Source organism: Lampris incognitus, chromosome 17 (assembly GCF_029633865.1).
Source record: "Lampris incognitus isolate fLamInc1 chromosome 17, fLamInc1.hap2, whole genome shotgun sequence".
NCBI lineage: Eukaryota > Metazoa > Chordata > Actinopteri > Lampriformes > Lampridae > Lampris > Lampris incognitus.
Window position 1 is genome coordinate 7,601,960 of NC_079227.1, and position 27,500 is coordinate 7,629,459.

General features: G+C 45.5%; 1 protein-coding gene across 1 annotated transcript in view; it reads right to left on the reverse strand.

Annotated features, from left to right (window-relative positions):
* Window positions 1-2,727: 2,727 nt before the first annotated feature.
* cmn (calymmin) overlaps window positions 2,728-27,500 on the reverse strand; it is a 30,255-nt gene continuing 5,482 nt past the window's right edge. The window contains exons 10-33 of the mRNA XM_056297602.1: window positions 27,307-27,366; window positions 26,918-26,956; window positions 26,784-26,822; window positions 24,908-24,949; window positions 24,771-24,812; window positions 24,625-24,672; window positions 24,498-24,551; window positions 24,206-24,295; window positions 23,098-23,706; window positions 20,673-20,969; window positions 19,453-19,506; window positions 17,820-17,861; window positions 16,919-16,969; window positions 15,620-15,685; window positions 14,239-14,298; window positions 11,808-11,840; window positions 10,104-10,172; window positions 9,946-10,014; window positions 9,703-9,768; window positions 9,465-9,515; window positions 8,128-8,199; window positions 5,166-5,237; window positions 4,695-4,766; window positions 2,728-3,041 (exon numbers count right to left, since the gene is read on the reverse strand). Coding sequence (XP_056153577.1) covers window positions 2,728-3,041; window positions 4,695-4,766; window positions 5,166-5,237; window positions 8,128-8,199; window positions 9,465-9,515; window positions 9,703-9,768; window positions 9,946-10,014; window positions 10,104-10,172; window positions 11,808-11,840; window positions 14,239-14,298; window positions 15,620-15,685; window positions 16,919-16,969; window positions 17,820-17,861; window positions 19,453-19,506; window positions 20,673-20,969; window positions 23,098-23,706; window positions 24,206-24,295; window positions 24,498-24,551; window positions 24,625-24,672; window positions 24,771-24,812; window positions 24,908-24,949; window positions 26,784-26,822; window positions 26,918-26,956; window positions 27,307-27,366 — 2,411 coding nt within the window. The remainder of the gene's footprint in view (window positions 3,042-4,694; window positions 4,767-5,165; window positions 5,238-8,127; window positions 8,200-9,464; window positions 9,516-9,702; window positions 9,769-9,945; window positions 10,015-10,103; window positions 10,173-11,807; window positions 11,841-14,238; window positions 14,299-15,619; window positions 15,686-16,918; window positions 16,970-17,819; window positions 17,862-19,452; window positions 19,507-20,672; window positions 20,970-23,097; window positions 23,707-24,205; window positions 24,296-24,497; window positions 24,552-24,624; window positions 24,673-24,770; window positions 24,813-24,907; window positions 24,950-26,783; window positions 26,823-26,917; window positions 26,957-27,306; window positions 27,367-27,500) is intronic.

The window sequence follows — 27,500 nt, forward strand, 5'->3', positions numbered from 1 at the left end:
GTAGTGGTAGCAGCAGCAGCAGTAGTAGTAGCAGCAGCAGCAGTAGTAGTAGTAGTAGTAGTAGCAGTAGTAGTAGTAATAGTGGTAGTAGCAGTAGCAGCAGCAGTAGTAGTAGCAGCAGCAATAGTAGTAGTAGTAGTAGTAGTATTAGTAGTAGTAGCAGTAGATTCATCACCATTCATATCATCATCCATTACCATATCAGTGCAAAAACCTCAAGTGACAGGTCATCCATCTTAAAAAGAATGTAAATAGAAACAAAACAATTTGCCCCAAATACATTTTCTGGATGGTTTTATTCATTCAAAAACTGTCCAAAAATTGACAGGTGTTTGCCACAGGTCTTAAAAACCCCTCCCCCAAAACACGTAAAATAAATGAGACTGATCAGACGAACGGATTCAAGACCACACACTGGAGGTCCGGTAGAGAACAGACACTGGAGCAACAAGTCAGTCCATAAAAAACACAACATTCTCTAAAACAAGCTACAAACCACAAAAAGAAGTGTTTTAGTCGTAGAAATACTTCATGTGAACAGAAGAAAAATAAACAAACTGGGTCATAACACAATCTCATATCGTACAAAACGCAGAACAAACAAAATATAATATACATCAGCAAAAATAAAATAAAATAAAACGGTTTCGGAGGGACGGTGGAGACGGCCTCGGCCGGCCGGATCGGCCCGCCAGAGGGAAAGGAACCAGTTCCAGGGCGAGCGGGCGGGATCATTCAAGACATGGAGACGCCCACCTTGACGTCCTCTAGTTCCCAAAGAAGCCGCTCAGGTCGTATTTACTCTCCTTTGCCCCTGGTGGAACATGTCAGAAAACACACAACGCTGACCGACAATCTGAAATGAAGTAACACTCACGCTCAGTAATGATTATTTTCTAAGTTTTGTTTTTTTGGGGGGGTTTTTTTTTGCAGCTACAATCCAAAAAATGAACCCAAATGTCTTGGTATGCTCCATCACTCATGTATTTAATGCCAGGTGCACACGTACGCGGGGATTTTTGAAAACGGGGCCTTTCCTCCTTCGTTCTAAAAAAGAAAAAGAAACTTGTCCGTACAAACACTGTTTAAAACACACCTCCATCCAAATGAAAACACACAAACTCACTACGCAACACAATGGATGCGCTGTCAGGAGCATGCCAAACAAACACCGCAACCCTAAAGCCGTGTTGGCCAACCAGAAGCCTGGAAAAACACCAACAACGGGCCAAAAACTCTGTTTTCGCATCAACACTGAAGACGGAGTTTCTGAAAACCTTCACCCTGGCAGCAGTTTCCCAAAAGGTCTCGTTTTCAGGGACCTGGAACGCAGTTTGCGTGTGGATGAAAAGCCAAAACGCATAGAAAAAAAACCCCTATGTTTTCAAAAATACCCACGTACGTGTGGCCAAGGAGCGAGACAATAACTGATCCGTGAATACGTAAGTTATGACTTTTGGAGTTGTTTATGCTAACAATGACTTTATCTGACGTCTTCATCATAGCAGCCCAATGCGGAGGACGGCAGCTAGGGGGCGAGGTTGACGAGGATGTGAGGTTGTGTGGAACAAGCAGATATGACAGAACAAGACCTCTACCAACAGACAGTACACCGTCGCTAACTAAAACTCAGGTTCCCTCCAATATCCAAACCGCTTGTCCTACTCAGGGTCGCGTGATGCTGGAGCCTATCCCAGCAGTCATTGGGCGGCAGGTGGGGAGACACCCTGGACAGGCCGCCAGGCCATCACAGGGCCGACACACACACACCTAGGGACAATTAAGTACGGCTGATTCACCTGACCTACGTGTCTTTGGACTGTGGGAGGAAACCGGAGCCCCCGGAGGAAACCCACGCAGACACGGGGAGAACATGCAAACTCCACACAGAGGACGACCCGGGATAACCCACCAAGGTTGGACTACCCCGGGGCTCGAACCTTCTTGCTGTGAGAAAACGCAGGTTCATCCAATTTAGAAAAAAAAACATTTTATCGTTGGGAGCTGACACAACCACACTGGGGATTCTGGGTCATTCTGAATGACTCTGTGAGACTCAGAGTGGTCACACACCACTTATATGGCCACGATCACTACAGGAGTCAGTAGCAAAATAAAAACAACAATCTTCAGGAAATTAGACTTTAGGTAGCATGTCTTTAATAGCTAACGGCAGGCTTTCCGAACCCTGGGGTCGCGACCCCAAGTGGGGTTGCCTGACAGCTCTAGTAATTGATCAGTACAAATAATTATTATTACAATAATAACAACACCACACACAATTTAAAACAACTAAAGGTATGAACGTTTACTTGCAACATAGTATCACAAACTACTACTTGAACAAAAACAAATTAATTTTGGCAAAAAGTGTATTTTGAATGTCTGGGGTCACTAGAGGTTTGTACAGTGGAGTCACGAGCCAAAACAGGTTGGGGAACCAGTGGCTAACGGTCCGAATCCTCATGTCATCGACAGGAAGTATCTCGACTCTAAACAGCAGCTCGTGAGAGTGGCTACTGACTGAACACGGTGTGGGTAAAGACGACACCTGAGAGTTCACCCATCGAAAACTGACGGCTGAATGACAAATCTGGACAACCCTTTTTGGCAAAAGGCTAAATGTACTTTTGGACTAAAGCTGTGAGTTTTACTACAGACGCGATATTTTCTCTTCATGTCAACTCTGATTTGGATTTGGTCAGACCAGCGTAGATATAGATGGGACTAGACCGGGTCAGCCCACGTGGACGGGTTGTTACCTTTACCCGTCTCCGCCTCGGGGTGGAAGTGAAGCTTCAGGTGCTGCTGGATGTGGATCTGCTGAGGCGGTTGTTGTGGCAACAGGCTGTCATGTTGCTCCGGCAGCAGAGGCGGGGCTTGTGTTTGGGAGGCGGGCACGGATGCCAGTGAGCGGCCGGTAGGCGGGGCCTCTGTTCCCGCCGCAGGAGCCTCCTCGGGGGGGAGGGAGGGGACCACCGGCACATAGGAGGGGAGGGCCAGGGAGGGGGGCAGGGTGGGAGCTTCAGGAAATACAACAACTGAAGGAGAGAGAGAGAGGATGGGGAGAACAATAAGGGTAAAGGTTTTTAAGGAGTTAAGAGGTGGACAATAAAACTCGTTAGAAACCGTCTCTACTGGTTACTGGTTAGCAGCTAAACTGTGATACTGAAGTATTTCAGTTTGAAACCGCTGATGGAAAGTGTTTGTGGACGGTTACAGTACCTTCAGACTGTGCGTGTCCATTGATGTAACCTCGGTTTCCTGTAGGAGATGGAAGCGACATGAACTGAACTTTCTACAGACACAACAGACAGTCAGACCTCACCTGTCTCTGAATTACCCCGGCTGGACAACAACATTCCAAAATGAGACCAACTGTATTTCCATCGAGGTACATTTATTCAAATCCCCCCCCCCCCATTTTCTCCCCAGGTGTACTTGGCCAATTACCCCACTCTTCCGAGCCGTCCCGGTCGCTGCTCCGCCCCCCTCTGCTGATCCGGGGGAGGGCTGCAGACTACCACATGCCTCCTCCCATACATGTGGAGTCGCCAGCCGCTTCCTTTCACCTGACAGTGAGGAGTTTCACCAGGGGGACGTAGCGCGTGGGAGGGTCACGCTATTCCCCCCAGTTCCTCCTCCCCCCCAAACAGGTGCCCTGACTGACCAAAGGAGGCGCTAGTGCAGTGACCAGGAGACACACCCACATCCGGCTTCCCACCCGCAGACACGGCCAATTGTGTCTGTAAGGACGCCCGACCAAGCCGGGGGTAACCCGGGGATTCGACCTGGCGATCCCCGTGTTGGTAGGCAACGGAATAGACCGCTACGCTACCCGGACGCCCCATTTTTATGCAAATTTTGAAATTAGGGACAAGGATTCATGTAATTACCAAGATATAAAATTGAATTCAGCACAAATGTTTTTGAAAGGCAAAAGAATTCTTGTCGAACTTTTCCACTTTTCTCTGGAACGTTTCTGAGGTGAATGTTTGAGGAAGAACGGCTCAGGTTCTTCGGTTAATTGTTAAAAATGAAAAGCACTCTTCCCCAATGGGAGACGAACCGTAAGACTGTCCCACCGTCTCGGGCTGCAGGGGGAGCGGCTCGTACGGCAGACTGGCTGATTGACCGGCTGTTTCTGATGGACACAAGACAGACAAGCAGTCGGGGTAGCAGCAGTAACAATACAAACTAGTGGAAGTATCAAAGGAAGACTATTAAAGATTCGACTTCATTACTACCATGCTGTCCAGCAAGGGGCGGCAACTCGTAGGGTCCCACGTTACCTTAAGAGGTTAAAGGTTAAAGGTTAGAGGGCGGGGCTTGCCAAGCTTCAACAGCTGCATTAGCAACGGTATTACTTGTAAGATCGTCGTATTACTCACACATAACGACACAACTAGTGCATGGGGACGACATAACGGCAAAAATAAATACGACCACATAAGGAATAATAAGTAAAGCAATAAACCATGAGAGCTCATTTTGAGAAAATCTTTTTCTACAATTTTACTTGAAATTTCTAGAACTTTCTCAAAGTTTCTCAAGTCTTCATCTTCCTTAGTAATCCAGCCTTTATTGCTGCTCGGTGAGGAACGGCGCTGACCCGAACCCGCTTCACCGCTACGGGAGACACGGTGACCGGCAGGAGAAATAACTCAAAAAAAGAAAAACATTACGTAAAATACCGTATTTCCCAGCAGATTTCATCTGGCCCCCGAGGCCGTGACCGTCTGGCAAGTAGGGCACTTCGGCTCCACCTTAAAAAAGATGTCCCCAACCCACCAAACACACATGAATAGTGGAAATAATGATGTTGCGAAACGACCAAAATCAGCTGCTCATGATCACAAAACTGTTTGCTAAACCTCAGCAGATTTGTATGTGGATGTACTGACAGCTTAACGCTTCAGAGACACACACACCTGCAGTATATCTACTTCCTGTGTAAGCAGCGTAACAAAGCCCGGCATGTATCCTGGTGTTTGTGTGTGTGTGTGTGTGTGTGTGTGTGTGTGTAGGGGCACTCTACAAACTGTAATTTGCCTTGTTGAGCAGGAGAGACAGTCTGCCATGTATTTCAGCCTGATGGACACATGGTAATAAAGTACACAGGCCTTAGGGAACAATTCCACAAAGAAGAAAGATAATGTTCTTACCGTATGTTCCAGCGGAGCTAATTTGTGATCCCAGACCCATGGGCTGGGCTTCATAAGGCGATCCTCCATAACCTGTCAGAGAATAAGACACGGCGTTTCTCCAGGTCCTGCCTCCCAAAGTGACTGCTGCTTTGTCAAATACAGAGTCAAGATGAGCTCTCCTCCTATCACGGGTCAGTCTAAACCTCAACAGGGTAAACACGCGAGTCTAAACCTCAACAGGGTAAACACACGAGGCTGAATTACCTCTCAGTACATGTAAGTGTGACTGCCGGCGATCGTCTTCATTCAGATGAAAGCTGGATCTTCCGCTTCAGCTTGATCCACAGAGGACACTTCTGAGTGTGGGATCTGGATTTGTGGAATGTTCCTAAAAATACTTTGTCCTCACCTCAGCATAACATGAACCTGGTTTACAGTTACCCCAACCACACCTGTCCTCCAATTCCCTTCCCTTTACCCCTCTTTTGACTCATCCAGGATGTTATATGGTAATTGCTCTTGGCGGGTGTTGGCTGTCAGAGGATGTAGAGACGGTTGCACCGGTTGGTGTACCAGTCAGTGTGTTTACGTGCACTGTGAAGTCGCGCTACGGTTATAGCTCGATGAGGCCATGCAACTGGACTACTGTCGTTGTCCTGGTATACAAGAGCCAGGGAGAATCGATTTACTGATGGAAGTATGTCCGACCCTGGTACGGTAGGAGGCGATATGCCCCCTTTCAGCTGGTTGCTACTGGACCTTCTTCCGGTTGGCCTATTGCGTCACATACCAAACCAGCGACAAGTCAGCAGGCGGCGGGCGGGTTCCATGTGGAGCGGTGAAGACATGGACAACGTTAGAGCGCTGCGCATTTCGCAGTACTCTCCGCATTACTTCTGGTACAAATGAGATGCACACCGTCCCTGGTGCCAACACAACATGACGTTTGTCTCCTCGTCTGTCCCGAGATGCGCGGTTCTCGCTCTAGCACTCGCCATGTCGATACCGTTGACACCACGCTGTTCGACTTCCAGGTGAAAGACCGCCGCAGAGAACGCCTACACCAGTTCGGAGCCGATTGAAGCGTGTACATGCCAGAGGAAATCGAACCCCGACCGCATTATCTAGGTGTGTTAGTCCGACTTCGAGAAATTCCATTTAGTACGACTTCAGTCGCACTAACACGTTTGTCCAGTTTTAGCCGGACTAACACAATAAATCCACTTTTTCTGACATCACGTAAATGTAGTCAGTGTGTCAATCACACCGACACCCGATTTCCATTTGTTACTGTGGCGTTCATGCCAACAAAGCCACACGAGCCACCTCTAACATTGCTCATACTTGGATCTGCATTCATATTGATATTTTTACTTCTCGTGCTCGTATTTGGTTTTTGACGTCTAACCTTATTTAAAGTCCTCTTGCTGTGCACATGTCAAATTCAGATCCCTTGTGTGTGGTCACGCTTAGCCAGTAAAAACTGACGGTGTGAAGGCGAGAGAGAGGCAAGCAGGGAGAGGAGGTGAGGACCAGCAGCGTAACGGGTCAGCGCCAGGCCCCAATGCCGGATGGTCAAAGCGGGGCCCGGCCTGCCCATCACAATGACACGTGACATACCGTCATGTCAGTAGTGAATGAAATGACCATCCATCCATCCATCAATCCATCATCCAAGCCGCTTGTCCCAATCAGGGTCGCAGCACGCTGGAGCCTATCCCAGCAGTCAATGGGCGGCAGGCGGGGCGACACCCTGGACAGGCCGCCAGGCCACCACAGGGCTCACACATTCACACCCAGGGACAGTTTAGTACGGCCGAGTCACCTGACCTACGTGTCTTTGGACTGTGGGAGGAAACCCACGCAGACACGGGGAGAACATGCAAACTCCACACACAGGATGACCCCGGATGACCCCCGAGGCTGGACAACCCCGGGGTTCAAACCTAGGACCTTCTTGCTGTGAGGCAACCGCGCTAACCACTGCTAAAATGACCAGCAACAGTGAAATATACTGATGCACTAAATGAAATCATCAGAATCCGTTCCGATTCTGGTTCTGATCTACTAGGAAAAAAGACCGCCGCGCTAGATGAAAACATTATCGGTGACCGTGCACCCGCATATAGACATTATTCATGCCTGCGCATAGGCCTTGTGAACACAAAACGCAAGTGTGTATGTTGATATTAGTCAAATAATTGATAAATAAGTTCTATCTAATTCATAGTCACACTCTCCGGGCTTTTCTCTGTGTGAAGTCATCTATACTACTGTGTAGTACGCGGTAGTACACATATCCATTATTACACGTGGGCACACTTTGCTCACCCCCCCCCTTTTTTTTCTCCCTGACTGTACTTGGCCAATTACCCCACTCTTGCTGCTCCACCCCCTTGGCCGATTCGGGGAGGGCTGCAGACTACCACATGCCTCCTCCGACATATGTGGAGTCACCAGACGCTTCTTTTCACCTGACAGTGAGGCGTTTCACCAGGGGGACGCAGCGCGTGGGAGGATCACGCTATTCCCCCCCAGTTCCCCCTCCCTCCCCTGAACAGGTGCCCCGACCGGCCAGAGGAGGCACTAGTGCAGCGACCAGGACACATACCCACATCCGGCTTCCCACCCACAGACATGGCCAAATGTGTCTGGAGGGACGCCCGACCAAGCCGGAGGTAACGGGGGATTCGAACCGGCGATCCCCATGTTGGTAGGCAACGAAATAGACCACCACGCCACCCGGACACCCCACTTTGCACATTTTTGAACGTACTGTACACGTAGACTCAGTGCTCGAGATCTTTGATACGGCAGTGGCGAGATAAAGCGGGGGTCCATGTGAGCGGCTCCTAAACTGTTGCGGGCCCCAATGCAGCTGTGTTACCTGCATGTATGGTAATGTCATCACTGTCCAGGACCGAGTTTAAGAGAAGAGAGAGAGAGAGGAGGTAGAATAGGATTTGAGTTGGTGTCTTACCATAATTACCAGCCGCTCTAGCATCAGGGCCGAGAGCCAGAGGTTGACCACCATAAGGCTGTCCTCCATAGCCTGAAGAGAGGCAGACAGGAGGATTTACGCTCTCAAGCAGCTTCACCCCCATCATGGTCTGGTCACAGTATTATTTGTAGTTTTTTTTTTAATATATTAATATCAAAAAGTAAATCTACTGTTAGAGACAAACACACTGAGACGAGCGTTCTGTGTATAAGTTAAAACAACATTAAAAACCGCCAGGGTTGTGTTATGGGTTTTTCTCCCACTGAGGTTGTCTTAGTAAAATAGTTTACTGTCAGCACCAAACATTTAAAGCTCCCATCCAATGAAAATCCTGTTTTCCAGTCTCACTGCATTTTCTTTTTTTAACAGAGGATTTGTTAATGAAAAGTTGCTCAAATATTAAAACTGTTGTTGTGAAAATATGACAAAAAGCCTCTTAAGAAACTCCCCTCTGGTTTTCAACATAATTAAACTGTCTGAGAAAACCAGTCTGCTTCTGATGATAGACGTCATTATCTAGTGCCCAGATGTGATTTGCTGATCTGTTTTCAAATAGTTTCCAGGCAACAAACATCATGCATGTTAGCGAGCTCGCTAGCTATCAATAAAGGGTCTTGTGAACTCAACCTCCTGAGAACTGGCTGTGTTCAGAGAGGGGGCGCTTAAACAGTTATAACATAGTAAATGATGCTCGTGAAGCTTAAAAAATGGACACTCCTGACATTAATATCCATCCATTATCCAAACTGCTTATCCTGCTCTCAGGGTCGCTGGAGCCTATCCCAGCAGTCACTGGGTGGCAGGCGGGGAGACCCCCTGGACAGGACGCCAGGCCATCACACACACACACACAGACCCACATACACACACACACACATACACACACACGTTCACACCTAGGGACAAATTAGTACAGCTGATTCACCTGACCTACATGTCTTTGGACTGTGGGAGGAAACCAGAGCACCTGGAGGAAACCCACAGGGAGAACATGCAAACTCCACACAGAGGACGACTCCCAAGGTTGGATTACCCCGGGGCTCGAACCCGGGACCTTCTTGCTGTGAGGCGACTGCGCTAACCACTGTGTCACCGTAGAATACAGTACCTAACATTAATATTGCACAATAAAACTTGTCTGACTGAATTCAAAGTCATTGGACTGGATCTTTCATGATCCCAATGTAGAACTCGCAAAGTGAAATCTCTCAGTCTACTGGCCTTAATTACAGCAGATGAGAATGACAGCAACTTATTAACATTCACACACCTGAACACAAACATAAGAGACTGAAAAGACATGTGAGGTAACGCACCATATTTACCAGCTGGTTCACCGCCCGGCCCATAGGGGGCTCCACCAGGAGCTGAGTGTGATTAAAACACGGTTCAAGTCATCAGGTTGGACACACAAATACACACACATTCATGAATATGTAACACATTGCTGCAGCACTAAGCCACAGCCCCACAAAACACGCACAGGATCATTTACGTAGTTCACATAATCCATATAGTCATACTAAGAGCAGGTCTAGCAAACTGTGGACTTACTGTATTTTCCTGCACCGAACGGCCCCAGAGAGACGGGCTGACCGCCAAACTGCAACCCACCAATGCCTGAGTGCCCATAGGAGAGACCAGACAATATCAACAAGATAATCATTGCCACAAAATTACATCTGCCCGGTCATCTGATATGTCCCCTCATGCTCAGCTAGTAAATCTTCAGGACTGTGTCTTTAAAGATGTTGACGTACATATGAAATGAGGCCAGTAACACAGGGACAGACTCACCGTACTTGGTTGGAGATTTCTCTGGTGCCATTCCGAAGTGCTGACCTCCGTAAGGCAAACCACCCATCCCTGAGACAGCAGAGCTGGGTGAGACTAGCATTCATTTATATATGTACACATTGTGTAAAACCAGGTTAAATCAAGATAAACCTCCCTACCACCATACATGCTGCCCGGTTTTACATTTGGACTGAAACCAGCGGGTTGAGGCTCAAACTGACTGCTTCCTGTTTGAGGAAAGAAAAAAAAGACATATCAGATTCATATCTCTTGTTGTGTCGTCTCGCAGGGCAATGGTACGACAGTCTGACCACCCGCCATGCTTATAATCTGATTTACACGGTAATCAGGAAAAGTGCAAGGGAGTAATGTTAACATGCCCAGGACTGACCTTCACCATCTCTCCTGAATAAAGAACAAAAGTGGGTTTTTTTTTTTTTTTTTGCTGCTGTCTGAAATTGTGGAGTTGCTCTCAATGGATGCTGGGGGTTATTTTTTACATATTTGCAGTTGGACATCTGGCTTAAGTATTTTATTTGCTCTGCGTTATCCTTTTATTGCCACTTTTTATAGTGTTTGTTATTTTAACATTCATTTATATTTATTTTATTAAGGTTTAAATATTCATTTGACTTTATTTTTCCGTCATTATAATCTTTATACCGGAGCACTTTCATTAATGTAACGCACACTGCATTGCATTTTGATGTGCAAAGTGTGAGGGATAAATACATTTTGAATGTGCTGTCATCTGTGTGGAACAGGACACTCCTGTTAAAGTCATTTTTACTTCCAAAGAGGCGTTATCCTGGTTTAATATAGGCCAGCGGTGGCTAACCATGTGCCATGGAGAGCCATGTGTATGCAGATTTTCATCAATCGTTACTATGGGCAAATTTGTTCTTACACACCCATGGAATTTTTTAGCCCTCAATATTGTCTGCCAGTCTGCATCAAGGCATAATGGTTATTTGTAATTCCTTCCTCCCAACATCTATTGTCTACCTCTTGCAATGAGCAATCACCCAGGCCTGCAAAGACATCAGTGTTAGCCAATCGGTGTCTAAATTCAGGGGTTACCCAGGCTCTACAGTGGTCTCTGAGACAAACATCAGGGCTAAAAAATCCCATGGGTGTGTACGCACGAATTTGCCCATAGTAATGATTGATACATGAGGCCCCAGGTGATTTCACTGATACATTCTTCCTCTTTGGTTGAAGGGTTGCTAAACAGTGAAATCACCTGGTGTGGAGTCCGGCTGGAATGAAAACCTGCATACACATGGCTCTCCATGGCACATGGTTAGCCACCCCTGATATAGGTCAACAAAAAGATCTGATGATCTGACCTTCCAAAATGTTTATTATCCGATTCTATGGTCTTACCGTCCAAACCAGCAGAAACGATTGGGGCTCCGTTATATGGGAGTTGTCCGGCTGTACCTTCAGAAAAAACGTTTCATAAATATGACATCAGACAGTATCGTTGATCTCTGAAACGTTTTACGACTTCACCGTACAGGAACTGGGAGGCTCACCGAATTTTCCCGTTCTGAAGTCACCTCCATATCCACCGGCACCGAGCTGACCTGAAAACAACCAGCCAGATGATCAGACGAACGCACCGAAGGCCCGGCCCACTGACGGTGACACTACTCAATATTTGGCTTACCTGCTCTGCCGTCAACGGAACCTTTTCCTTGGCCAAGACCTGAGAGAGAAACTGTTGGTTTTTACTTTGATTCACAGACCAACACCTCTGAAAAAGTACTGCATTAGAAAACCCTGTGACATAATGAGAGGAGTTACATCATGGGATATGCTTTTGGTCCAGGGTGTGAGTGGTCGCTGTGTTTTCTTACCTGCATGCTCGGGTAGAGTAGCAGCCCCATAGCCTGCAAGGAACAAGGACAACACTCATTACTCACAGAGCTCGAACCAGACAGAGGGACTAAAACCATGGTTGTCCTCTTTTCATAGACACAACCACCGATATCCATTCAGACTCACCTGAGACAGACCTGCCAGTCTCTCCTAGTCCAGCTTTATTTGAGACAAGGCGCTGGTTAGGAGGTTAACAGACTAATCTACAGGTCCAGCAGAACCACTGAGGAAGTCAAAATGACCAATATTTATGCTTTCCTCAAATATAACATGACTAGTATATATTGTGATTTACTACTACTACTACTACTTTCGGCTGCTCCCGTTAGAGGTCGCCACAGCAGATCATCTGTTTCAATCTCTCCCTGTCCTCTGCATCGTCCTCTCTCATGCCAGCCACCTGCATGTCCTCCCTCACCACATCCATAAACCTCCTCTTTGGCCTTCCTCTTCTCCTCTTCCCTGGCAGCTCCATATTCAGCATCCTTCTCCCAATATACCCAGCATCTCTCTTCCACACATGTCCAAGCCATCTAAATCTTGTCTCTCTTGCTTTGTCTCCAAACCGTCCAACCTGAGCTGTCCCTCTAATATAATCATTCCTAATCCTGTCCTTCTTCGTCACTCCCAATGAAAATTGGCAACTGCCACCTCCAGCTCTGCCTTCTATCTTTTCATCAGTGCCACTGTCTCCAAACCATTTAACATAGCTGGTCTCACAACCATCTTGTAAACCTTCCCTTTTAACTCTTGCTGGCACCCTTCTGTCACAAATCACTCCTGACACTCCACCCACTCCACCCTGCCTGCACTCTCTTCTTCACCTCTCCCCATTACTTTGAAGAGCTGACCCCAAGTATTTAAACTCATATACTTTCGCCACCTCTACTCCTTGTATCCTCACCATTCTACTGTCCTCCCTCTCACTCACACATATGTATTCTTTCTTGCTCCTACTGGCTTTCAATCCTCTTCTCTCCAGTGTCTTGATGCATGCTCAATAATCCAGGTAAGAAAATCGAATCAGTTCATCTGGATATGTTTCTTGACAGATACGTTTTACCATTCAACTAAGTGACGTCTTCAGTCTAAACTGACTGCAGGTATCCCCACCCTTACAAACAATACAGCTGCACAACGACCAAAACCAACGACCAATTTCATATGCAAATATGGGAACACATGGCCATTGAAACTCCATTAACTAGAGTTTCAACAGCCATGTGTTCTATTCACACACACTATTGGCCACTCTTTCAAGGATGAGGATGTGCACATTCTTGATAGGGAGGAACATTGGTTTGAATGGGGAGTCAAAGAGGCCATCTATGTGAAGAGGGAACGACCGTCCCAGACCCGGGGGGGGGGGGGCGGCTAAGAGTACATCTGTCGCCATCTTACAATACTGTGATTGCAGGCATTCCCAAATCCTCTGTGAACAGTACACACGGCCATTGACGCTGTAGTTAATGGTCACACCTATATTTGCATATGAAACTGGTCGTTGGTTTCGGTCGTTATGCAGTTTATAAGGGTGGGGATACCTGCAGTCAGTTTAGACTGTAGAGGTCACTTGATGAGTGATGAAACGTGTGTTTCAATAAACAGTGTCCAGACGAACTGATTAAACCGTCATTGATCTTCTCCCCAGTGCATACCTCCACCTCTCCAGGCTCTCCTCAACCTGCTCCTACTCTCGCTAAAGATCTAGTATACTAGTATATATAGTGTATATATAGCTAATAGTATATATTATGATCTTCTTCTTTCGATTTGTTCCCTGTTTTTCAGAGGTCGCCACAGCAGTTTCTATCAATACCCTGTGAGGACACAGTATCAATGGCGGTCGTTGCTAACCCGGGCCTCGACCGATCTGGTATGATCTTGTCAATCTGCATACTGATTTGGCAAAATTTAACGTCGGACGCCCTTCCTGACACAACCACTAACCTTATGGAGGGGGGCACAGGTAAAGTGCTGGACGCCATCCCAGTATTCATGGACTTGCGCCCATGCCTGTCACCATTACTAGTATATATTGTGATGTGACTAGTCAACAGAAGCAGGAGTTGTTGAGACGTACTAATTATAACAAAGTAAATGACTCCACCACAGCTGCAGTTATCTAGCGACCACGCAGACTGAAATCTGCTGAAGATGGCACAAACCGGCAGACGTCAGTAAATGTGTGGTGCATCCACCGCCTTTCTGTGTATTAGTTTAACGTGTCTATTTTGATTTGTGATCGTTTCCACATCACTTAATGGCAGAAAGCAGCAACTCTTACATTACATATGGCCTCTTCAAGACATTACTTAGTCTGGAATAATTTGTGGGTAAATTAACAGAGACCCAGATGACTGATAGTTTACAAGTTTAATTCAGTGGTGTTAAATGTCTGTCACTCACCTTTTGATGACGTGCCTCTGTAGGGACTTCCAGCTCCAAGGTAGACCCCCTGACCATAACCTGAGAGGGACATTAAACCACTGAGTACTCATACTGGGTCTAATACTGGGTAGCATCTACTCTTTAAGTCCACCACCGCAGCAAACAATGTTCTCAGTTCAAACACCCCAGACAGTATTCTTAAAGGAACTCTGTTTTCCCATCCCGTGTTTTTTTTTTGTTGGGGGATTTCGCCCCCTTTTTCTCCGCAATTGTATCTGGCCAATTACCCCACTCTTCCCGAGCCATCCCGGTCGCTGCTCCACCCCCTCTGCCGATACAGGTGGAGTCGCCAGCCGCTTCTTTTCACCTGACAGTGAGGAGTTTCACCAGGGGGACGTAGCACGTGGGAGGATCATGCTATTCACCCCAGTTCCCCCTCCCCCCTGAACAGGCGTCCTGACCGACCAGAGGAGGCGCTAGTGCAGCGACCAGGACACATACCCACATCCGGCTTCCCACCCGCAGCTGTAGGGATGCCCGACCAAGCCGGAGGTAACACGGGGAGTCGAACCGGAGATCCGCGTGTTGGTAGGCAACAGAATAGGCCGCCATGCCACCCGGATGCCCCCCTCTGTTTATTTCAAACAGCTGACACCAAGTCGTTAAAACATGACTATATAATAACCAGTTTTTAAGAATGTCACAAAGATGTTGCGTCATTCTTCGTTGACAAATCTGTCTTTCTTCTGAATGGTGGACCTGAACTAGCTCAGACACATAATGGTTTCCATCGTGTCAAAAGGGAAAGTATCAGCTGTTGGTCCTGACAGCAAACAACATAAAGAGGACGGCAGCAGTGGAGGGACACTCGTGTCATGAACACACAAAAGTAGAGACACTGAGTAATGCTGGACTAGGTAATGCACATTTTGTTAATTTTAAACTTTTGTTACAACTTCGACAGATATCTATTACTACTACTACTATTGGCTGCTCCTGTTAGGGGTCGCCACAGCAGGTCATCCGTTTCCATCTCTTCCTGTCTTCTGCATCTTCTCAACTTCAACAGACATGACTATGCATAATTTTGGAATAATTATTGGAAGGTAGTCAATAACGGATGTAGTGAGAGGTGCTCTTTTTTACCCCTATATATTTTTACATTTACCTGAGACGCATATAGACGGAAAATCTCATATTGGGGGAAAAACACCTTCCCAGCTCACTGACTGGATACAGACATGTAAAACAACCAGGATAAAGCTGGTTTATCAGACAGCATCTGTGCTCACAGCACTGGAGAGAAAGGAGGAGCTGGTTGGGTTCAGATGGTCTCTCTCCACTCCATGGTGTGTGCTCGTGTGTGTGTGTGTGTGTGTGTGTCACAGATCATTCTTACCAGCTGTGTTTCTGTATCCATTATTATATCCAGGCACGCCGTAACCTCCAGGTCCAGCACCAAAACCTGCACCATGGACAAATCTATTGAATCATCTTTCATGTCACAACTACACTTTGTCCATTACGCTCTCACTAGATGCTACTAAAAACGGTAAAGCTTGTTTTTTTTTTTCATTATCCAAACCGCTTATCCTGCTCAGGGTCGCGGGGATGCTGGAGCCTATCCCAGCAGTCATTGGGCGGCAGGCGGGGAGACACCCCGGACAGGCCGCCTGTCCATCACAGGGCCCACACACACACACACTCATTCATACCTAGGGACAATTTAGTACGGCCGATTCACCTGACCTACATGTCTTTGATTCACCTGACCTACATGCCTTTGATTCACCTGACCTACATGTCTTTGATTCACCTGACCTACATGTGTTTGGACTGTGGGAGGAAACCGGAGCACCCGAAGGAAACCCACGCAGACATGGACAGAACATGCATACTCCACACAGAGGATGACCCGGGACGACCCCCAAGGTTGGACTACCCCGGGTCTCGAACCAGGACCTTCTTGCTGTGAGGTGACCGTGCTAACCCCCGCGCCACCGTGCTGCCCCAGTTAAGCTTGATAAGGGTGGAAAATAAAGTTTACATATTTTAGTAAGTGAAGTAAACTAAAAACCAGTGAGTTGGTCTACTTCCATCAGATTCTACATTAGAAACACTGTGAGGCAGGAAACGTATTGGTCTCCTACCACCTGAGCAGATTTTAGTGAGACATGCAATCTCGTTATATATTCGCAACCTCGACATTCTGTCAGCTGATCAAGTATAATAACAACAATAATACATAATGTAAAGACATACTATGTATTATATTGTACTGCAGTGTTTCATCAGCTAAAAACTCAAGGTGCAAAGCTTCAGACTATATTTGTCATAATAGTCCAGAATGTTTTTTAAAATAAGTTTATAATGACCGTATCTGTTGTCATAATAGTTTCTAACATCAAGACGCGTCATAATAACAGTATAATATTTGTCATAAAAGCAGTTCGTAATAATCATATTTCATCATAACGATAGTTTAGAAGGTAAATTCAGTACTGGAGCCTCTTACCTGGTTTGGGTGTTTTTTGTCCCCCTGTGTTTGAAGGACCACCTGCAACGTGCCCAAACCAACCACAGCATGAACATTACAACAGCAACACTAAGAGTTCATATACATCACAGACATAAAGTGACGTCGTGTGAAGGTCAGAGGTCATCTTTTATCTGTAAACTGTCTTCAGAGGGAGATTACCGTTGGCGTTGGCTCCGTGTCCGTTGGGGACCTCGGCTCCTGCTCCAAACCCTGTGCAACACAAAGCGTCGTTGTGTTCACGTCAAAATAAAACTCTGACCTGGCATGGGCCGTTTAAAACCCCATTAATTGTTGCAGTAAAAGTAGTTTTGTGTGTTTAGATGTGTTTGATCCATTTTGTGTGGTCGCATACTGCTCCATATGTACTGTGATGTATTGTATGTTACGCTGTTTGAACAGCGGATGGAGTGTAACTGAGATAAGCTCACAGGAACAGGAAGCTGGTGATGCCGGTTGGGGGAAGCAGGCAGTTTTTGTCAACTTTATGGTAGAATTGAATGAACTGAATTATATGGATCAGAGAGTCAAACCGGTTCATCTGGACACAACGTTTGTTGAGAGAAACTTTTCATCTGAAGTGACCTCTTCAGTCTCTACTGACTGCAGGCATCCCCACCCTTCTAAACATTACAGCGGATCCCCACCCTTATAAACACTACAGCGGATCCCCACCCTTATAAACAACACAGTGGATCCCCACCCTTCTAAATATTACAGCGGATCCCCACCCTTATAAACAACACAGCGGATCCCCACCCTTATAAACAATACAGCGGATCCCCACCCTTATAAACAACACAGTGGATCCCCACCCTTAAAACACTACAGTGGATCTCCACCCTTATAAACAATACAACGGATCCCCACCCTTATAAACAATACAGCGGATCCCCACTCTTATAAATAACACAGCGGATCCCCACCCTTAAAACACTACAGTGGATCTCCACCCTTATAAACAATACAGCGGATCCCCACCCTTATAAACAACACAGCGGATCCCCACCCTTATAAACAGTGCAGCGGATCCCCACAGATCCCTACTGTATTGAACGGTTACCTTTTGGTTTGGAGCCAGCAGCCCCCATTTCTGCACCATAACCTAAAATGACACAGGGGTTAAAGGTCAACAAGGGGACGGTTTGTTCACTGTGATCTATGATGCTGCAGTTTGTTTAAATCAAAGTCAGTATTGATCCAGCCATTACTCCATGAGTCAAGCCGCTTATCCTGATCAGGCTCACGGGGATGCTGGAGCCTATCCCTGCAGTCACTGGGCAGCATGCGGAGACACACCCCGGACAGGCCGCCAGTCCATCACAGGGCTGACAGTCACACATTCACACCTAGGGACAATTTAGTACGGCCGATCCACCTGACCTACATGTCTTGATACAGTATTGATCAAATATAAATACTTCAGATGTGCTTTGCTTGGAGACCCCTCCCCCCCAATGGTCTGCCAAGCAATTTATATTCATGGGATTTGATAAAAATGTTAAAAGTTTAGAAATCTTTTATGTTGTTGATCTAGAGATTATTTTTAGGGCTTTACCTCTCTGACAGAAAGTCTAATGAAAGGTCAACAGTGAATTCATGTGTGTGTGTATGTATGTGTGGGTGTGAGCGAGTGAGTAAGTGAATGAATGTTTAAATCATGGCGTCAAAGGTCACACACTACACTGCAGTAAGATGGAGGAAAGATGGGGTTTGGTTGGGTGTTGACTAAGGTGAACCGCCACTAATAAACATCAGCGATAACTGACCATGTGAGACACAGTCAGTCTAAACACACTGACCTCAGCATGTGCACAGCGTTAGCTGTGGTGGGGCGAGGACTCAGAAAGCCGTTCTGATCCGAAGGTTTATTTACCTGGTCTTGGTATTTTCACCCACTGGCCATTCAGGATCCCAGATGGTCCGCAGTCTGGAATACAGTCACATACTGTCAAAGCCTTATTACAAATAGACTCCAACACTTGAAGACATTGAAGATGCACTGATATGAGCATACAACGAAGACGCTGATGACTAGGGCTGTGTATTGGCGAGAATCTGGCGATACAATATGTATCACGGTACAGGGGTTACGATTCAATATGTCGCGATATATTGCGATACTGTAAGAAAGGTGATATATTGCGATTTCATAGGCCTGTGTTCTTTGTGCTGACGCTACTTCCTGTCTCAGTTTACGCTGTTGCGTTGGAGTGGAAGAGCCAAATGGCTGAAGGCAGATTACAACACTGTTATCTAGCGGTCGTGGGGTTACACACAACACAAAATGTTTGTCACGAACCTTTACATGTAAACAATTAAAACTCGATATAGTGGTTTTGAGAATCGATACAGTATCACAAAAGATAATATCACGATAATCGAGTGTATGGATATTTTCTTACACCCCTAACGTTGACCAAGGCAAACGTAAATGCAGCAAAAGGATATTTAATTTAGTTTTTAATCTACTGGGTCTGAACCGAATCTGTCTGGTAAAACTGTGTTGCCACTGGCGGTGAATGACTCTTCAGTTGCACAACAAGTGAACTGCACACATTTCTTCACAGTAGCCCAAGACGCTGTTGCTGCTTTGATTCTGACCACAACCTGTAATGCTGGGCACACTACTGTACTGTACTGTCCATATCGGCCACACCGTCTGTGCTGTTGTGAGTGAAGTAAGCGATGTTTACCTGGTTTGGTGTGTGGTGTTGCTTGTCCACTGTGGGCCACGGCTGCATTGCTCTCTGAGGGACACGAGGACAAATTGAAAAGAGAGAACTTGGTCTGAAATTCTGTTTTTTTTCTTCTCTCAAAGCTTTTCTGCAGAAGTATCGATAAACTAGTGGGGATGCTGAGAGAAAATAATTGGTACATTTAATACAACTACCCCCTCATGCACAGATACACCAGATCTACACCAAACCAAAGCCCTGCTCATGACGCACTAGTTCCACTGACACACATTTCAGAAAATAATCACGGGTCAAAAACCTGCAAAGAGGAAATCCTCCACCCAAATGTAAACGTCTGAAAATCACATAGCAGAGAATACCCAGCATGCAACAGTGTTCCTTAAAACCCAAAGACAAAAAGGATGAACTGAGGGTTTAAATGCCCATTTAACATTTAACATAGTCCACACGGCAGTGAGTCTAGAGAAGTGAATCTACAGGATTACAGGGATATTCGGTAGAGGACAGGACGGACCATGCAGATTCGTTTTGTCGACACCAGGGCTGAACAACATGCAGTGTCAGGACCAACATCGCGCTATCCACATACGCAACAGTCACAATGCAAAAGATGCAACGTGAGGCAAACCGGCCCCATCAGTCATGTTACACTAAAACTCCTGTTGCTCGATAGAAAAACTGTCGGAGAAAAATATTCAAGCACATCTGAAAAATATAATTTTGTCTGCTTCCCCTCTGATATCATCCTAATCCCTGCTAGCACGATAAATTCTTTGCAAATGGAGCCTTGATAATTTAAAGCGGCACACACCTGGTCAAATGATCTAACTCCATGTTATTTTCATATTGCAATACATCGGGAAAAAACACATTCACGGCAATGTTGATTTTTTTCCAATAGCGTTCAGCCCCAGTAGACATGCACACGATTCTTTAATGGCAGCTACACATGGAGATACCAGACACACCTGAGAGGCAGCCCTCACAATGGAAAACACTTAGAATGTCAAACACAGACATCTCAGGTACAGACCAGACCAAACGGAGAGTCTCTGGAGGGGGTGCGTTTGATGTGGACTTCCAGTCAGTAACACACATGCACTATGTTATAAGGGTGCAGGACTACTGTAATGCGTGCTAACAGGCTGAGAGATGTGCACTTTGCCGTATATCGCTGTGACCACGGCAAGAGACACACACACAGCAAATAGTTTTACCACGGCGACCGTCTTCAGGTCCCTGTGTCGGCATCTCCAGACTGTCTGGTACCGTCCCAGCTCCACCGGGAACCAGCTCTGGTTCCGCCTCGGTCCCGGTCTCCTCAGGGACGATGACTCCCATGTCTTTCGCCTCCTCTGTTTCAGGCACCTCGGTACCTATGGCATCCAGGGGCTCACTACTGTTAAGGGCCCCTCTTTCAGGGGCCAGGTCCCCCTGGCTTGCAGTATCTACTCCAATAGGAAGGTCTGCCTCAGCACTTTGGAGCTCAGGCACCGCACTCCCAGTGACATAACCTGGAGGCCATAACTCCCATCATCATCATCCCACTTTGACCACTTATTTCCAAGTCATTAGAAAATCATTAACGCTACAAAGAAAATGAGGACCGCTACAACGAAACATGCGGTATCGTTAAAAACAGTGTCGAGAAATAACCAAACCAGAGAGTAAAACAGTTCACGTGCAAAATTCATGCATTAATTTTCAACTTGCAATATCTTGTTTCCAAAAGTAAACAATTTTGATTGCATTCCCAGCATGCAAAGCACCAACATGTTGACCCAAACAAGTTTTTTTTTTCAAACAATACAGACCATGCATTATAACAGAGATAAAAAAGATCAGCTACTTGAAAAACATCCAAGTAGACACAACAGGCTGTGGCTGCTAGTGATCTACATTCATTAAAAACCAGGTTGTTCTCTTAAAACTCCCAGGATTTAAATGCACAACTGAGAATAGACAGAGGTTAAACTGCATATACCAGAGATGACTATGAAATGTTGTGATTAGGGATCGACCGATTATCGGTCTGGCCGATTATCGGCTTACATTTTTCATTTTCAGATTTGTCATTTTTCATATTATCGTTATTGGCATATTTTTATCGGCCAAGCCGATTTTTTTTAATGACATATTGAAAATGTTTATCATTTCCTTTCAATTCTTGAACTGAATTTTTCCATTCGGTCCGGTCAAAGCTTGGAATTATTTTAACATTATATTTATTCAGTTTGATCAAAGTTTACTTCCTGCTGTCCATGTTGTTTAATTTATTCCATTTTCATGTTTTTTATTTATTTTTAATTAAAAAGAATTCCACTCAGATTGTCGTCTAGTGCCTTGAACATCATGCACTTTTATTTTTTCAAATATTTTTTGTTTTACACAAAATTCAATCAAAAATAGGTTAATTTAAACGCAGCCTTGTGTTGGAGTTTGTGTTGCTGTAAATTTCGGCACAATATTTTTTTTTTTACATTTACTGCACCTGAATATCGGCCCAAAATATCGGTTATTGGCTGCCATAACGTTCCGATAATCGATGTTGGCCCTGAAAAAAAACCCATATCGGTTGACGCCTAGTTGTGATATCCATCAAGCAGTCAAAAGTAGAATTTAATTTTAAGAGAACATCCTTAAATATCTTTAAATATTAATAGGGGGGACATTTACTTCTCTATAGAGAAGAATCCAAACATGCCTGTGTGTTTTCTCACCACACATTCTGCTCACTTCTCAATGAGAAACACCTGAATCCGTTACAGGCAGAAGTCTTTCTCTCAGTAACGGCCAACAAACTGCAGTTTTAAACACACACACAGCTTCAACCACAATAAAAAATGATGTCTAGAAATACTGACATTTCATTTTCACAGATTAACAAACAACGTCAGTCAGTCATAGGTACGGCCACAACACATGCAGATAAATGTAACCCACATATGATTGAAACCACTTCCACATGCTCGTACATCGTTTGTTGAACATTGAATATACAATATTGAATTCAATATACAGTATGTATGCACAACTGCATGGCTAGTTGCATGAAAAAGCACATTTCAAAAATTGCACAAGATTTTAATTTCAAATGCAGCTCATTTCTGTGTGGAATAATGAATTGTAATCTCAGTATATTTGTAAGAATACTACATTTGAAGTGAATTAACATTCAGAAACTGATCAGAGATTCTGCATAACATTCAGGAATACAGCATCAGTGAATACGATGCTGACTGACGCATCATACTGTGGTACATACCATGGCGTATAGACATTACAGAGGATAATAAATTTTCAGCTAAGATTTTTTGTTTGTTTCATCTTCTCTTTTAAGTGCCCCTTCTTAAAGCCCGAATGATCATTTCGTGTATTAACATTTAGGCTTTAAATCCCTCTAAAATAAACTTCAGAACTGATAGTTTGACTTTATGTTGAATGAGACTGTTCAGCCTCGTTTTGCAAAGCTCCCTTGATGCTTCTCATCCCTTAACCTCCAGCCGATCGGGTTGTTGCTAAACATCATATTAACTGGTATTCATTGAAAAAACAGAATTTTACCCGTAATTTGCATTTAGACAATTTCTGTTTGAGGAGCTTCTGGTACCTACTGGGGCACATGTTAAAGAACCTTTGTACTTGCCCACTGGTACTCTGGTTTAAGGTACTTGCCTTGTGGAAGAACTGGTCCTGTCTCTGGAGCTGGGTTTGGAGATCTGCCCTGGGGAACTGCTGGTGCGAACTCTGGTGTCACTTGGTTCAGGTTTGGTTGTGGAGCTCCTGGTTCTGGCTCAGCTGCAGGCTGTGGCACCAAGGCGACAGACTCGGGCTCTGGCATGGTGTATGTGCCCTGGGGAACCACGGGAGACAGACCAGGTGCTGGTTTGGGGTACTTGCCCTTCGGAAATACAGGCTCTGTCTTTGGACTCTCTCCTTGTGGACCCAGGAGGGCTGGGCCAGGTCCGGGTGTAGGCTGGGGAGCGACTGGCATGGGGTTGGGGAGTTCTGGCACTGGGGCTGCTGGTTTGTAGCTTTTTGATGGTGGCCCAGCTGCAGGCGGCTGTCCGTATTCCCCTTGGGTCTCCACTAGAGGGACACTGTGGGTTGGTTCAGGGGCAGAAGGTGTCACACCTTGAGTCAGCTGTGGTGGCCCCCCCTGCTCAGGAGAGAGAACGCCACCTTTAAGGCTCTTCCCATTAGAAGACCCCGCACCTCTTGTCCCCTGACCATTTAGCATCACACCATGACCTGAGAATCAAACAGTAAAGTCAGCTCAAGGAGAACTACAGATATTCTATTATTGCTGTAAAACAAAACACTCATATTTAAACAGCACCAATTCACCATGTTACACAGTATAACACACAATACACGAGAGCCACAATTTTACAGGACAGAAGACTTGAAAACACAAAGGAGCATGAGCTAACATAGGGTAAACCACAAGCTACACACAGATGCACATGTGAGAAGACATTTTAGCCAACTACCCCTTCAGGACCCACAATTTCCATAATCTAATTCACAAATTAAATGTACTTGACTGACATGTTGTGAAAATATAAAAGAAAAAAATGTTCATAAAAAATTTTATGTGTAAACAAAAGTGTCCCATTTTCTTTGGCGGCTCTCAGAACACTTATTGCGCTGTTGTTTACAGGGGGAATCTATACCACCATTAAAGCTAGCTTTTCTTGTAAAATAACTCTCCAAACCTTTCACGATGGTGTTTTCCATGTATACTTACCACCATTAGGTGCTTTAGCACCCCCACTGGGAGAAATTGCCCCTAGACCTTTGGATTGAAGTTTGGACCCCTGGTTTAATCCTCCATAACCTGAGAGCAAGGTGGTCATATTCGTAAATTATGCATATTACTCAAATTTAAACAACAGAAGCTTAATCTGTTGCGACCATACAACCAACAAGAAGTCATTTTTGTGAGAAAATCTTTGCCTGATAGAGTTGAACGAGGACAAACTCTTTCAGGAATTTAGTCTGCAAGTCTATCATTTGGATGTTGGGTCGATGGGACGTACCATTGGGTTTACCTCCGTATCCACTGGCTGGACCAGCAACTCCTGCCCCATAACCTTCAAAGCAAACAGAGAGTCTGCAGTGACAACTGACAGCTTCATGGTGACTGACGGCTTACAGAAGACTTACCATTTGGCTTGGCTCCATATCGCTTTGGGAAAATTCCTGCGCCATAACCTTTTAAAGACGACAGAATCACAGTGACATTATTACACTGGTGATGATTACCTGCTTATTGACTAATTTTGTCAGGTTGATTTCACGGTGACTCGTACCAGGTTTGGGTCCCTTAGCGCCCCCGTTGGGGTATCCAAACCCTGCAAGACATCGATGAAAAGAGAAAGTTACTCTCTTGTATGAGGTGCCTGACCTGAATGAATTGTAATGGTGTTTCCAGTTATGATAGTCTTACCATTAGGCCTGACACCATATCCATTTGGAATGCCTCCATAACCTGGAGATCACCAAACAGAGCGAGGTCAGACATCCCAGTTCCCCCGCTGGTACAGAAACATAAACCAGCAGAAGACCAACAAAACAAATACTGCTCCACAATCATCAGTGCTTTTTATGGGTAGACAGTAAACAGCTGCACTGCTCTCAGTAAAGAGTCACCAAATATAATTCACTATTAAACCTCACCCCGAGCCTCTACACTACAGCTACCACTGAAAAACAAGTTAGCATTACTTCTTAACCATGTGGATAAATGGAGATGTTTTAGTATCCCCCCCCCCCTTTTCTCTCCCAATTGTACTTGGCCAACTACCCCACTCTTCCAAGCCATCCCGGTTGCTGCTTCACCCCCTCTGCTGATCCGGGGAGGGCTGCAGACTACCACATAACTCCTCTGACACATGTGGAGTCACCAGCCGCTTCTTTTCACCTGGCAGTGAGGAGTTTCACCAGGGGGACGCAGTGCGTGGGAGGATCGCGCCATTCTCCCCAGTTCCCCCTCCCCCCTGAACAGGTGCCTTGACCGACCAGAGGAGGCGCTAGTGCAGCGATCAGGACACATACCCACATCCAGCTTCCCACCCGCAGACAGCCAATTGTGTCTGTAGGGAGGTCCGACCAAACCAGAGGTAACATGGGGATTCGAACTAGCGATCCCCATGTTGGTATGCAACGGAATAGATCGCTATGCTACCCGGACGCCCGATGTATTAGTATTCTTGTGGTATTTTGTCGACACATCAGTGTATTTGGCTGCGTTTCCATTTGGAACCCGGGCTCCAACCCCATAATCTTAAATTCTGTTTTAAACAGGATGTTTTCAGTGCTTCTATAAAATAAAAGACAATTATGAAAATAATGAAAACAACCATAAGAGATCCTGACCTCAGGATAGAAAGGCATTCAGTTCTGAGCCTAAGCGAGTGACAGCAACGTACGTTTTTTAAGTGTGGACTCTTCATCACCAAGACCGACAGCAACTCTTACTTTGAAAAACAAATGGAACACTTCAACTTTATAAATAATAACAAAAAACCCACAAATACTGAATTACAGTAATGATGTGAAAATATCTGACAGACTACAATGGCAAAGCAGACTGATCTGACATTGCAGATCCTGTCTGGAGTACCTAGCAAACCCCTAGAGAGGCTCCAGTATGTGTAGAATTCAGCTGCCAGGGTGCTCACCCACACCAAGCCCTGATAACACATCACCCCCACCCTCGTCCACCTTCACCAGCTCCAGGTCAAATCCCGCGTTTCTTATAAAATCCTCCTCCTCACCTATAAATCCCCTTGTGCCCATTCCCCCAGTACCTATCAGACCTCCTCAACCCCTATATTCTATCCCGGAATGTGCCGTTCGCAGACACGGGCCTACTTTCCATCCCCCACACCAGCCTGCAGACTGTTGGGGGTAGAGCCTTTAGTGTGGCAGCCCCCACCCTTTGGAGCTCTATTCCAGCAGAGATCCACAATGCTGCTTCTTTAGACAATCTTAAAAGACTACTGAAACCCCCCCCTTTTTACTAAGGCCAATGGTCTGTAGTCTTCTCATCTTTGTTTTAATCTTTTTTTTTTTCTTATGTAGTGTAAAGCGTCCTTGGGTTCCTTGAAAGGCGCTACACAAAACTAAGTTGTTGTTGTTGTTGATTTCAAACTGAGATCAAATTGATGTGTTTTACTGCTTCAGCACAAATGACTTCAGTATTAGTTGAATATTTCAGGCAGACAAGTATTGACTCAGTTCTCCCGTGTGTGTTGTGCTGCTTTTAAGACCCAATAGAAATGGAGAACAAGCGTCGCTGACACAAAACCTGCCGTATTTACCATTAGTCTTCGCTCCATATCCAGCAGACGCACCGTGACCTACAGAAGAGGAGGAGATGACACGGAGAAGGATGATGGCTTGCAACTGGTTTTTTATGCAATGAAAATGAACCGGAAAAAGAACTGCAGATTACCGTTGGGTTTGGTGCCTTGTCCATTAGGGGCGCCATGACCTGGAAACACATCCACATGTTTTCTTACAGACGGACACCAAGTAATCAAAATATCTTCATTTCATTTTCATTTCAAACCACTGAATTCAGTTAGAGTTAATGGAGTTTTATTTTAAATTAAACTTAAGTTACTGGTAAGTGACTTAATTGTGGAACTAAAAGACTTTTTTCTGCAATTTTTTTATGAAGCCAAAAGCACCCTGGTCCTTTATAACAGAGTAAACATGCCAAGAAGTCGACGGAGGCCTCAACAGCCTCTCTCATTAGCTGTACCACAGCCTCGTGGAAATGACCGGTAAACTACTGGGAAATACTTTAAAACAGACTAGTGTGTGTAGGACTCTTCACACCTGGCTTAGGTCCCTTCATTCCCAGACCAGGCCTTGGATAAGCACCATAATTCCCGTAGCCTTGTAGATAAACAACAGAAGACAGAGGTTTGTCAGCGTCTACCATTTTCATTGCAGGAAATCCACCCACAGATAACCAGACTGTCTGATGACTAGACTGTCTAATGACTAGACTGTCTGATGACTAGACAGAC